Source organism: Trachymyrmex cornetzi, unplaced genomic scaffold (genome assembly GCF_001594075.2).
Source record: "Trachymyrmex cornetzi isolate Tcor2-1 unplaced genomic scaffold, Tcor1.1 scaffold724, whole genome shotgun sequence".
Lineage (NCBI taxonomy): Eukaryota > Metazoa > Arthropoda > Insecta > Hymenoptera > Formicidae > Trachymyrmex > Trachymyrmex cornetzi.
The window spans coordinates 355,699-369,133 of NW_017300053.1; the positions used below are offsets into that span (position 1 = coordinate 355,699).

Genomic DNA, 13,435 nt, shown 5'->3' on the forward strand with positions numbered 1-13,435 from the left:
CTCTCTTTCTCTCTCTCTTTCTCCTTCTCTCGCTGTCTGTTTTACTCCCTCTCCGTCTGCCTCACAATCCCTCACCACGACGCGTCGCGGGCAGACCCGGTAGACCTGCCGGGCACCAGAAGAGTCGACTCAGTGAGTTTCAGCCCGAGCCGGCGAACGCTTGGCTCTCTCTTCCACGGTGCGCTCGCCCGTATCGTCCATTCCCCGAGAACGTCCGTGGCGATCCTCGAACACTAACTTCTTGGCGGCTGTGTGGGTCCCGGTCCTTTTTTCTTACCCGGTGGGGTTCTTTGCGGCCCGATAACAGGGACGACGCGAGTCATCTACGATTGTCGTTCGGACGACAGCTTTTAGAGTGACTTATTCACGAAGCCGAGTGATACTTACTCCGATTTTGTGGTTCGCAGGCGCCTTGTGGTCGGCGGAGTCGGATGGCTTGCGGGTGATTAAGGTCGACGTAAGATTCTTAAAAAACGCGACCCTAATTTCAACAGCGATTCGAGTGCACTTGTAATCTTGGCCGAACTGTCATCCGCCTGCGGATCCCACCGAAAGCGCGTGTGGAGACTTCGACGACCGATACGGAGGATGTCACGCTCCGTGGACCACCCCGGCTGCCGCGGCCGTCGCCGTGTCGCGGTGGCGACGACCCTGCCGGCGATCTTGCGGTGAACATCTCGCGTGTGCGTGTACCCCTCGTAATTGTGCCGTATACCGACGTAGAGCGATATAGAAGAGCGACGTGGTGTGACTCTCGGTGAGTGTCATTGGAGAGTCAATGAGGCTCCAGAGACGTGGAACGATCGCAGCGAGACGCAGCCGACGTGGTCTTTGCAGCGAGATTGACCGGTTTTTTCGAGTGATATTTGCGGAAGGAAGAAATCTCGATGTTGTTGTTGAATCAACCAGCGTGTGATTTATCCGAGGAAGAATATCGCGCGAATATCGCGCGCACGTAGCGTGTTTTCTACGAGTGACAGTAAGCGTTTGATGTGCGTTGCCTCCTTATCTACATTTTCGCACGACGCCCATGGAAATTTGTGCTAATCACGGATTAATGCATGTCGGAAATTGCAGCATGGAGGACATAAGTGTGAGTATTACGTGTTACTTCTGTTCTGCGTTCGTAAAAGCGGAAATGGGACTTTTAAGCTTTTCCCGCCACTCCCATCCGTCGCGATAATTGCACAATTTCATTCGATATGATTCACGGCAATATCTTCGCGATATACCATAAAACGCGAGGGTGAAGTCCTATCAAACTTCAAATATATCGCGAAAATACTGACCAAGCATCTCGCTCATTCTTTGTATTTTCAAATATATAATAATTACATACTCAAATATTAATTACATATTAAAATCACTCGTTCAGGAAATGCGAATATTTTATTGCCTATTATTATTTAATTTTCAGATCATTAGTGTTTTTGAAGAATTCTTTCGTTTTTACTTATATGATCATGAGAGTTTAATATCTCTTAATTAAATCTCATTTAACTTTAACTAATTCACTTACCGAGATAAGAATGAGAACCGAGATAAAAACGATCGACGAACAGAAAAGGAGTAACATGCGATATGCGTTCTAATATAAATTCATGTCGAGCTATCGCTCGTCTTTTCCACGCCAAAGGCGCCGTAGTAAAAATCGCAAAACAACGAGCTGAAGTATGAGAAACGAGTTCGTCTACTTCGCCAAAAGTATCCCGAGATGGATCACCGTCGACGCGCCTGACAGCCGGTGTATTAAGGCAGCGACAGACAAATTTCCGCCGGCCGGAGCGCAAAAAACGGCCTTCTCGCGGAGACGAGGATGGATTTGGTCGCTCGTTGCACCCCGGTCGATTAGTCACGGGAGACACGGTAGCCGGTGCTGGATCTCCATCGTCCGGAGGCCGCGTGTACACACGCGTGCCCCGCGTGCACGCGAAGACGATGCGCCCGAGCTTATTAGTTCGCATTGGCCGACTCTCACGCGTCTACCGTACGGGACAATGCGCGGGGATTGCACATTGTTGTTTATATTTACGCGTCGCGGCATAAATCTTCGTTTAAGTCGCATTCAGCCGGCGTACGCTGAGAGCATGGCCGCGTACACATTCGCACACATTCGCACGCATTCGCACACACCGGGGCTGCGAACGCGAACGCGAACGCGCGCGTATGGTTCGTCACGGATAACGCGCGGTCTTCATTAAACTTAACTTCTTTGCGTGCCGACCGGCCATTAAGGACGCAGGACCGGCCTACGACTAATTTGTACTGTAAATGAGATCTCGAGGATCGTTACTCGCGTGAAACAACGTCGTTCTAACGGTCGCAGCCCGCTGCTACGTGATTATCGCTTTTGGTTGATGAATGAGTGAATTGCTAAACACTATTTGACGTTTATTTTTATCATCTTTTCTTTTACAACTTGTTTCCGTAATGTATGAGCAAGTGCGACATAATTGATTTATCAACTCTTGTAAAATTTATCAGTCTACACGAGATCAAGTTTTAAGATTGCTCTGAAACTTGAAAATGACGTAGAATGTATTATACATGTTTATAGAAAAATTGACAATATATTGCACAACGGAAAGTAAATTTTTTAATCAAAAACTGATGTAGATCTGCTGAATTATTTTCCGCCAAATGTTTCCACGTCTTTTTTTTAAATAAATAGTAATATTTTAACAGACTGAATAATTTAATAATAATTGGAAAGAACGATGTATAATAATTATTAATTTAATTTATCAATCTATACATGACAGAGATCATATTTGTTAGCGTTGCAAAAAGTTCATTAATAATTTACTGTATAGAATAATATAAGTAAGTTTTAGCGAAACAATGTTTGAATTGCTTAATATTAGCAACCGTTGATATTCTGTATATAATATAGCGTCTTATCCGGCTTAGTATTCAACGTATTAATGAAGCACAACTACACTTTCGACCGAGACAATGGCCCTCCCTATCACCGTATCTCCGTATAGCGAATAATGCTTCCGAGATTAAGACATTATTTGCGAGATACACTTACATCGCGTGGCATTCCGTGTATAGTAATGACGGCATACCGCTTTCGGGATTGTCTATGCGTGCGCGAAAGAGAGAGACGGGCTGTGATGACTACCTTTGGTTCGCGTTCCCTCTGAAGCAATTTTCACCGACTAACTGACCTACCTGCTTATACGTGCCGCGATCAAGACCGCCCATCCTCGGAGCATTTATATCGCTGTAGCGGCCGAGAAGTACGGGCGTACGTAATATTTTGCCTAGGCACGAGCATCGCTCGGGATATACAGCTATCGGTAAATTATGGCCATTAAATTATGAATATAGCGGCGTGCGCGTTTTACGAGAATTATTTTGCCATGTAAAGGGGAATTTATTCTCCGTGCGAACATTAATTCTTCGTGCGGGTAATGGCATGGTGAAGTGCCGAGATGCGGACCTTGCGAATCGATCGTGGATCGAAATCACGCCGTAACGTCAACGGGCACACGTATAAGTCCGACATTTTTCATTTTGCGATTGACAGACGCGATTTCAATGCAGGTAATTTACGCCGTTAAATCGGCTCGATCTGAACTCGGCTATTATTATCAATTAAAGAATACGCGTTTCAAGAGACGGAGACGCGATCGTAATCGCCTCGTTAAAAGTTTATGATTATGTAACTTTATAGCATATTGAGAGAGAGAGAATTAAGAATGTGACATAAATGGCCAATAATACATGCCGATATAAACTGTCGTAATGTCAGCAACCCTGGCGTGCCACAGATAACAACGACACGAACATAATCGTACGATTCTTTAATAAAATAACGATAGAAAAATTCGATGCTGTAGCTTTTTCTCCAAAGTAACATAAATTGCAAATGCATTAATGAAATTCCACCGGTGATATTCGCAACTTCAGAAGAGGATACGGCTATTAAAATATCGTTAAATGGCAGATGCGTTCTTAGAGATTGGCATATTTGACCAGATCTATCAACGCTATGCGTTAAACAGTTAGACGATTCTGCCACAACCGGTTACTTGACTCGATGCACCACGTAATCTTCTCGTTTTTCCCGAAGAAAATTGTGGCGTATCGTATGGCTTCGATTACCTGCTGCCTATACAAACACCTTAGAGTGTACATACATGAGCCCTTAGGACGATGCCCGAAGATGGATAGTCATGGAGAATCTGATGCAAATACATAAATTCTTAGCGCTATATACGATACTGTGAATTCGATTATGTCTTCCCTCTACCTTTCTAGACCAGTAAATCTTTTTCTCTGAGCTCACAAACAACAGCTTCCACTTTAATTAAAAGTCACCAATAAAAAATGGAGCTAACAAAACGATACGGACGCTTGTATAAATAAAAAAAAATAGATTTGTTTTTCTAATATTACATCTTTTTGAAACATTCATAAACCGCACTGAGAAAAATGGTCTGGTTGGATTAAACAGTAATTCCGTTGGAAAATGGACGAATCAGAATTTTCTGGTTATGTCTATTAGAATTCTAGTTGTGATAACTAGAATTCTGATTAATATAATTATTCTGGTAAAAATACGAATTCTAGTAGATTTTACCAGAAATACAGTATTCCGGTTATCTCAACTAGAATTCTAATAGACATAACCAGAAAATTCTGATTCGTCCATTTTCAACCAGAAATTGTTTTCAGTGCGAGAAATAAAAATGGGCATATTAATTTTGGATTCTAATCCAAGCATCTTACAGCATTTTGTCATAATGCCGCAGCTTCTTTCTTCTCGTTCTCTTCACCTCCGTGTCTCGCCACATTCGGAATTCAGACAGGGAGAGAGGAGGCCCTCTCACGATTATCAAAGGGGAGGAGTCGGTGGCGCGAGGAAACAGCGTCAGCGGTCTTCGCGCCAGATAAATCTACGTCGCGATCTGCGTTCTTGAACGTCGTTATCTGCGTGTGTATACGCGCGCTCGCGCGCGCGCGCACCTGCAGGCTTCGCATGTGCGTGCCCGGTTGTACAGGAGCGAGCTATCGTCCATCGCGATGGAGGTTTCCGAGGGTACGTCGGACTTAACGATCAGAAGAGGCGTATGGACCAGCTGTTACTGATATCACCCTAACTCGAGTTTTGTTTTTCACGGCGAAATGAGCTGATGAATTATGGCAATGTTTATAATGTGGGCCTATTCCGCTGGAGAAAGAGATGGTATTTTATCCAGATGAATCTAGTGGCCGATATTAACTGACTCGTATTTGAGTGCTACGATTACACTGAATGCAAGTTTTACGTTGTGTGCACGAAAGAAACGAAAGCAATATTTCATGACTAAATGCATGATATTATAATTGGCCTATCGGAAATCACTGATTGTAAGTTATTGTTTAAAAACGCATACACATTATAGGTGCGAGATATTATCGCATTTCGATATGAAAAGAACGATTTTGCTAAAGTATCTAAAAATTTAGCCAGTAACATACTTCAAAATAATGTCGTTAAACCATCAAAATAATTATGTAGGAAACTTAAACATGGTGGTCAATGCTGCAAAATATTTTAACATTTTAGCAACCAGCTTGTGCGTTCTCCATTATTATTTTTAAAGTCAAACAAAGTTATTTTCAGATGTGCTATATTTAGCCAAATTTTTAGATATTTCAGCAAAACCGTCCTTTCCGAGAACGGATAGATGACTATTCTATTGACACATATAGGTTACAGCAGCGAAAGTAGAAATACGAGTGATGTAGAAGTCGCTTTCGTCGGGAGTAGCTTTCATAAATAATGTATTTTCTGACACAGATGCGTAATCGATGCACCTGTGTACGCGCAAAACTCGTTGCGCGGTTTACCTACTCCTGTCATCCGATTCGATTACCGTAAGAACCGGATTTCTGCATGATTGTCGAGAAATATGTATGTATGCCGACAAGGTGACTTTTGCATCGAGTTGACACACGAGTAAATCAACAAGTCGGAAACTCAACCGGGTACCTACCCTACCGCTTCCCGTAGTCTATCGTTGGACGAGTACACGAATCACCTGCTTATCTAATGCCGTCAAGACTACGTGACTACATGTTCTTGAGCACACGTATCGCATCTCATTACGATCGTTGAGGCCTTGTAAATTGCAAAACTGTTTCTCGCGTTAGTGGATTTTACAGTTCAAAAATAAAAGTATTGCTTACTCAGAAGCTTACAAAATGGACGTGTCGCGTGCTTTCTGAAATATTTTAAAATAAAAAATAAGAATCTTATTTTAGACCGCATATGTGAGACATAATTAATATTAAAAATTAAATGCCTATAACGTTCAGAAGCTGGATTTTCTTTAGTGCTTAAGGCTCCTAAGTAGTCACTTCAGCCATATTAAATCGTGACGTCATAAGCGAGAAATGACACGTTGATTTTTCTTACATACTATTCGTAATAAATAAAGAGAATTTGAATGAAACGAAATGATGAGATCACTTTAAAATATTAAAAATGGACGAAGATTCTCCTTATCTCCCCTGATAGTCGGTAAAGAGTCGAAAAAGATTCATGAAGTGAAAATAGGCTATGCATGCGCATTGAGTAAAAACTAATAAATGCACTTTACATGCTTTTTACGACATGCTATTTACTGACTGTCAAGGGAGATAAGGATAGTTTTTGTCCACTTTTACAAGTGTTTTAAAGCGATCTCATCATTTCATTTCATCTAAATTCGCTTTATTTACAAATGGCGTGCAAGAAAAATCAACGTGTCGCTTGACATATTTCTCGCTTATGACGTCACGATTCAATATGGCCGGAGTGAGTACTCAGGAGCCTTAAATAATTCAATGTGAATTATATATATACTATATATATGTGCATGCATATTCATAGTCATTCGAACCATGCGCTGAATTGGTTTTCCGAACTTATAAACGCAATTAAACTACTGTAAAACAATATATAATAAACGACCAATAACGAGCACATTCAGATCCTAGATTAAAATATATTTAAAATAAGGATTATATAACAAAAACGTTTCCACTCTACAGAGAGCTTTCATCAGTTTATAACGCAATTTACGTCTTACATATTAACGCATACTCTAGCCATTCCATATCATCCTACAGATAGCAGTCTATAACCATTAACTTAGATTTAGATTTCCATCATCGCACCATGTTTTTTAGTGAAATGTAGTCAGATGTATAAAATTTTTTCCCTTTAAAACAAATCCTCGTTTGTCAAAAAATCGACGTTTTTGTCCAAATTGATGGTAATAGTCATATATATATATATGTATATAAAAGGTAGTCATGATGTAAAATAATTAAGTATGCAAGACGTAAATTGCGTTATAAACTGATGAAAGTTCTGTAGAATCGAAACGTTTTTATTATATAGTCCTTATTTTAAATATTTTTAAATCTAAGATCTGTGCTCGTTACTGATCGTTTATTATATATTATTTTGCTGTGCAAACTTTCGAGCGTTATATTTTATTTATTATTGTTAAACTACTGTAATAATATCACGAAATAAAAGACGCACAGTTACTTTGGTCCCTCTGCGACGGTGTCAATCATAAAACACTGTCCTCGTTCGATACTTTTCAAACATCTGTTGTTTTCCTGTAAACACTGAATGTCACATCGAACGGAAGCCTGCGAACCACAGACATATTTCATTCTCGTGCCACGCTTGCAAGACGTTTTTACGTTGTCAGCTGCTGCGTTTTCCTGTTAGCAGGCGGAGCGATGTCTAGTTTGGGAAACTATCGACACTGCGGGAGAGACAGGGACAATGAAAAGTGAGTCATCGGTAAAATGTGCGACTCGACCCGACGTGTACTCAAGTTTCCTCCCTCGGCGACTCTAGCTAATTGGCAGTTACTTTCCATCCCGAAGTCTACTGGCGTTGGCGTTATACGCAGTAGGCGCGCATGCATATGTATGCATCGCGACGTAGCTTCCCTGGAAATTCTTGGTGCGCGGATTTACGCGATAGGATGCCCCTGCGACCCTAGGTTAGCAACGACGAGAAAGGCGAAACACGGCGCGAGAGACCTTGTTCTGGGCTCTTAACAGCGGGATACTGTTCGACGGGGAGAGTAAGAACGGCAAAGTATTTACAGTTTACACCCCATTCGTTGCGTAAATGATCGCGAGTACTTGGGTCTTACCGAGGACGAAAATTATCCTGCGTTTAAGGCCGTAAGTTTGTGCAGCGTAGAACGTACGCAGACGACATAACGAAGGCGTATTCTGAAATTACTTTCAACGGTAAGTGCATAACAATAATAAAATTATGTTACTATTAGATTCCGTTTTGAAGTAACACAAGAAAGTATCAAATTTATCCAGACTATCATTTTTTTTTTTAAATAAGCAAAGAAGGTCAAAGCGAGTCTTGGTATTTCTACTAATATTTTTGTGTTAATTTTTATAAACTTTGGTTCAAGCAAACTGCGCGCCGGTTAATGTTAGACTTGAAACACAGTCCTAAATTGAAGCTGGAGTTTACACAAAAATATTATTAGGCATCGAGACTCGCTTTGATCGAATATAGCCTTCCTTGTTTATTTCTGGATAAATTCTGGATAATGTCTGCTTACGTTACTTCAAAGCAAAGTAAAATAATAAACATACATAATTTTATTGTTTGTGTTAATATTCGCTTATTTGTATTAAACGTCAATTTTCATTTACCACTGTTTACCCAGACTAAATTAATATGCCGAGGTTAGGAGAAACATAAACTAGCGTACTTATTCAAACTGTCATTTTAATATCGTTAATCGAATCGTATGTAACCGATCACTCGGGACTTGTAAAACTGACAGGATCGTAAACATTAGGCGCGAGCAATAAATTTCACAAACGCGCTGCATATTCATATCCATCACACAGTACCGTTCGAAATTCTTTACGCGCGGTTGATGGCGCTACACGGCTGCTGATCGTCGCAAAAAGAATATCCCTAAAGACGAATCCGGAGGCAAGAAGTCTCATTACCTTCTTCTCGAAATTTATCTTCCTCGTACGAGACAGCGCGGTCGACACGGCTGGATCGTCCGGCGTATTACGCGCGAATACTTATTCGCGTCATTATCGGTACTTAATCATCGGCGGAAAAACAGCTGTGCCGCGCCTTTTGCCCACCTCGACGATGGCAATCGCGGGTGACTTTACTGCATCTCGCCGACTGGAAACGCACCGTTTATCGAAACCCTCTCAAGAATTCGACGTCGAGTATCTCTCGTACCTTCATTAGGAGGATCCACTGCGCGTTCGAGCGACACGAGGAAAGGAAGAGCTAGCGAAAGGGTATTTTCCTGCTATCCAGGATTCTCTCTCTTCCTTTCTCTTCCTCCCCCCCCCCCCCCCATGTATAATGCGGACATACACCCGGGTACCGAACGCCTAGGTATATTTCCTTGACTCAAGTAACGCGCCGCGCAACGTCGGTACTTGTATTTATAGAGGTACGCAAATTGGCTGCAACCGCCGCCGCGTCGAAGCAACGCAAATGCCTCGTCGGTGCGAAATATGCAAGCCATCGTCGTGAAATCGGCTTGCTGCGCTCTTGCATCTCCCGTGGCGTCTCGGCCGAATAATTATAATTGTTAATCGCGGATCGTTGAGAGTGCGTGAACAAGAGAATCGTAGAAGCGCTAATCTCGACGTTACATTTATGATTTTCCCTGCGATATCATGTAATTATTAATTATTAAGAAGCTTCGCATTTAGTATTACGAGCTTTCCGATTAGATTAATTTTATGTCTCTTATTCTATTTCTCTCGAGGAATGATACATCTCTATTTTCTCGAAATAAATAAAATATGGATATTATACATCTTCAGAGATACCAATAATTGGCAATTTTGTTAGCCATAATATATCAGAAAAAGTTCAAATTTAAAAAGTAAAATTTACAAACTTTACTTATATAATTTATAGATCAAATTAATAATAGATATATATTTTAATAAAATACTTGACGATTGCACACAATGAGAATTAAATATTTTCTAAATGATCGATAACTAAATCAATAACAAAATATGTTAATATGTTTAAACTAAATCAGCATTCTCGCGAGTAGACATTGATACTATAATTATTTCTATTATATACATGGATTAATAGCAGCTAATCGAGTGCACTCTTATCGAATAGATAAGATATTATATTATCGCATATAATATGCTATGTAATTATATACATGCATCATATGTTGCGTGTATTTTAAAACTAGTATTTACACATTAATTTGTACGTAACGTCACGCGAGGTAAAGTCATAATATATCCCGGCGCCAAAGAAATATTAACTGGATTTTAAATTGGGCGAATGAAACAAGGTTGAATAATTTCGCAACACGTATCGCGTGTTACAATGCAGCAGTCCGAACCAAAAAGAAGAGAAAAGATGTTCACGTTCTCGTTTCTTCCATCAGAAAAATATAGCCATTCGAATACCTTGCACGAAAAGTTCTTATAATCAACACGTCATTTATACTTCAGTCTTCAGTAATGATCCATTTATGGAAATTTTTTCATTCAGCGGCTATGTATGTAATAAAGATAAAGAAAACTTTTATGCATGACATGACATTCTATCTGATACGCAATTTCATCGGTCGTGTTTTCCGGTGGGCGACTCTTCTTGCAACATAAATTCTTTATATAAATGAATATATCGAATTCTGTTATAGCAACCCTTCTGTTATTGTCATCCCACGAAATAGCATTGATGTACCATTGAAAGTTAACTGTTTCTAGTAAGCGCGAATTATTATCGTGAACACAAACGGTGATAAATTTACGGAAGATTTGGGAAAAATTGCGAAATAGGACTCCATTGTTATTGTTTCACTGCGGGTGAAACCTACTTCAGTCTATTCAGCTAGCAGATCATAATTTCTCACGCATTGAGTAACATCCGTGAATATTCACTGCGTACTTGAGTGTTTCTCACATAGTGATGTTTCATTGTATCTCTGGCAACACATATGTATAATAAACACATTTCAATGCATCGCGTATGTAGATAATGTAATGGTACGAAATACGAAAGCAAAGCGGCAGTTTGCTATCTAATTATACAATAGTAATATGATTTATTATCATATGAATGTTATTATTATAGAACATTTTGTATAATGTAACATTTTCGCGCTATATAAATAAATTTATGGAAAAATAGTTTGAATAATATAGTTTCCATTATTTCCAAAAATGTCTATTGTGATTAAAAACAATTGAAATCACTATAAAACTGTAGAAACATCATTAATATAGAGTTAAAAATCTATTATTCACACGAAAAAGATAGTGTGTGTTGATGTATCTCTAAAAGTTTAGCTATTAGATACAGATTTGAAAATAATTATATAGGATGCTCAAATTATGGGTTGCAAGAATGTCAAAATTTTTTGCAACATTGCCCATCATGCCTGAGATTCTTGTGTAATTATTTTGATGGTTTCAACAAAGATACATTCAGATCTGTATCAACACTCAGACAAAAATTGTTCACTCAACTAAATTATTTTAGTTTGTCTTTATTTCTTTCGTTGAGAGAATATATATATTTGAGTTAAATATAATATATATTAATACATATCATCGAAAGAGAAATAAAGATATACTAAAGATATATTAAATTAATTTAATCAAATGAACAATTTTTTTGTATTTAAACTTTTACGTATTTCAGCAAAATTGTTTTTTCTACGTTCTTAACTGAATAAATTTTATATTTTAATTTGTTTATATTTCATTTTATTTAATATGACGTAGCCTCGTTTCCGATAAAGTGTTGATAAAGTTAATACTGAAGTGACGATTAATTAGCAATCTGTCGCAAATCATACCATAACGTTATCAGATATCCAATTTTCTATCGACAATTCCGCATCGCTCAATCAAGTCTACAACATGTTCAGGACGTGCACGCACTAGATTGAGTGCACATGCAAGGCGATACTCGTCAAGGTTAAACGTTAATTGACCGTCGCGAGCACGATATGCGATCGGCATCAAAACGACGCGGAATTATTAGCTGTATCGAGTATAAAATTAAGACGTAGACTGAGCTCACTCTCTTTTCTCCCTTTCTCCCCTTCTTTTTCTTTCATTCTCTTTCTTTGCTGTAATTCTCGGTACATGCGTAACCCTGTATTAGGGCCGTTACGTGCATAAATTCTCTTTCTCTCTTTCTCACATAATCGATATACGACTCGCCGAAGTCGGCAGACCCTGAAGTCACGGTAAGCACGCGGCATAAATAAGAAGTAACTTCGCTTTCCCGCCCCTCCAACTTGATTCGCTTCCCCGCCCTTTCCTCTCGCACACGTACGTACGCTCGTAGATACGCCAACTTCGTGATTCAACCCTTGCCTCACCATCGTGACGATAAATGCCCTGGCAAAGACCCTGCCCTTTACTTCGTTAACCTCTGGCACAAGTATTAGCTGAGGCGAGCAAGTAAGACGCAACGGAGACGGTAACTATGTCGTCAACGAAGAATAATATTTCAATGTTTTAAACACGTTCTAAGTTCTAATACGTCTGCAAAGTTACGATATAAACTGATTATAAATTATTATTAATGCGCAACACTTTTACGCTTCGATTGTAATACAGTAAAAAATTAGTAATCGTATGCAAAATTATTATCGATTGAAAGATTCCGAACCAGTTTATATTGACATACTATCTTAATAGACATAGATCATTAAGGTAGCACGTCAACATAAGCAGAATCAGATCCCAATGTATGAAGGATTAGTGCTCTTTATATGCTAATTTGTTGTTCTAATCCAGAATCCATTGCTCTAACTGTTTATCAAAAAGTCGTTTTAATCTCTAACTGTAATTGAAAAACTTATATAAACTTATATTCAAAGCATATAATTAGCACAAAGTTACAACCCTAACAACACAGACCTCCAGGAGACGTCCTGAGGACGTCCTGAGACGTCCAAAGAACGTCCGTATGTCCTTTGAACATCCTAAGGACATCCTCAGGGTGTATCCCGGATAAAGTGTGTTATTAGGGAATATGAGTGTTTTTGAGATACCACGCGATACAGTTAAGAGTGTAACTTCAGCCTCATCCGAACGAGCAATTTAAGACACGTTCTGTCAAGGAATTATTGATAAGAAGCAGAAACGTATTCTTTGCACATCTGAAATTGTCGACAGACCCGAGCATTTTACGATCACGATGATACAAGGCGAATATCCCATCCAATCCAGTACATCCAGAGCGCTTTGGAGCCGTTCCCCACGAAGCTAGATTTTCCTCCACCATAAGTACGTCGTATACGATAGTTGCGTGGCTCGCGGCATCAATCAGGAGAGAAAGAGGAAAACTGCGCGGCATTCCACGGTCGTATCGCGAAGCCGCAGAGCGCTGCACTCAGCACTGGCTTGGCGGCCGCAGGGTGGC

General features: G+C 39.8%; 2 protein-coding genes across 2 annotated transcripts in view; one reads left to right on the forward strand and one right to left on the reverse strand.

Moving 5' to 3' along the window:
• LOC108767730 (uncharacterized) overlaps positions 1-13,435 on the reverse strand; it is a 128,800-nt gene that overhangs the window by 87,928 nt on the left and 27,437 nt on the right. The window lies entirely within an intron of this gene.
• The window catches only part of LOC108767740 (TSC22 domain family protein 1), a 78,701-nt gene continuing 66,303 nt past the window's right edge, over positions 1,038-13,435 (forward strand). The window contains exon 1 of the mRNA XM_018517747.1: positions 1,038-1,093. Coding sequence (XP_018373249.1) covers positions 1,058-1,093 — 36 coding nt within the window. The 5' untranslated portion in view covers positions 1,038-1,057. The remainder of the gene's footprint in view (positions 1,094-13,435) is intronic.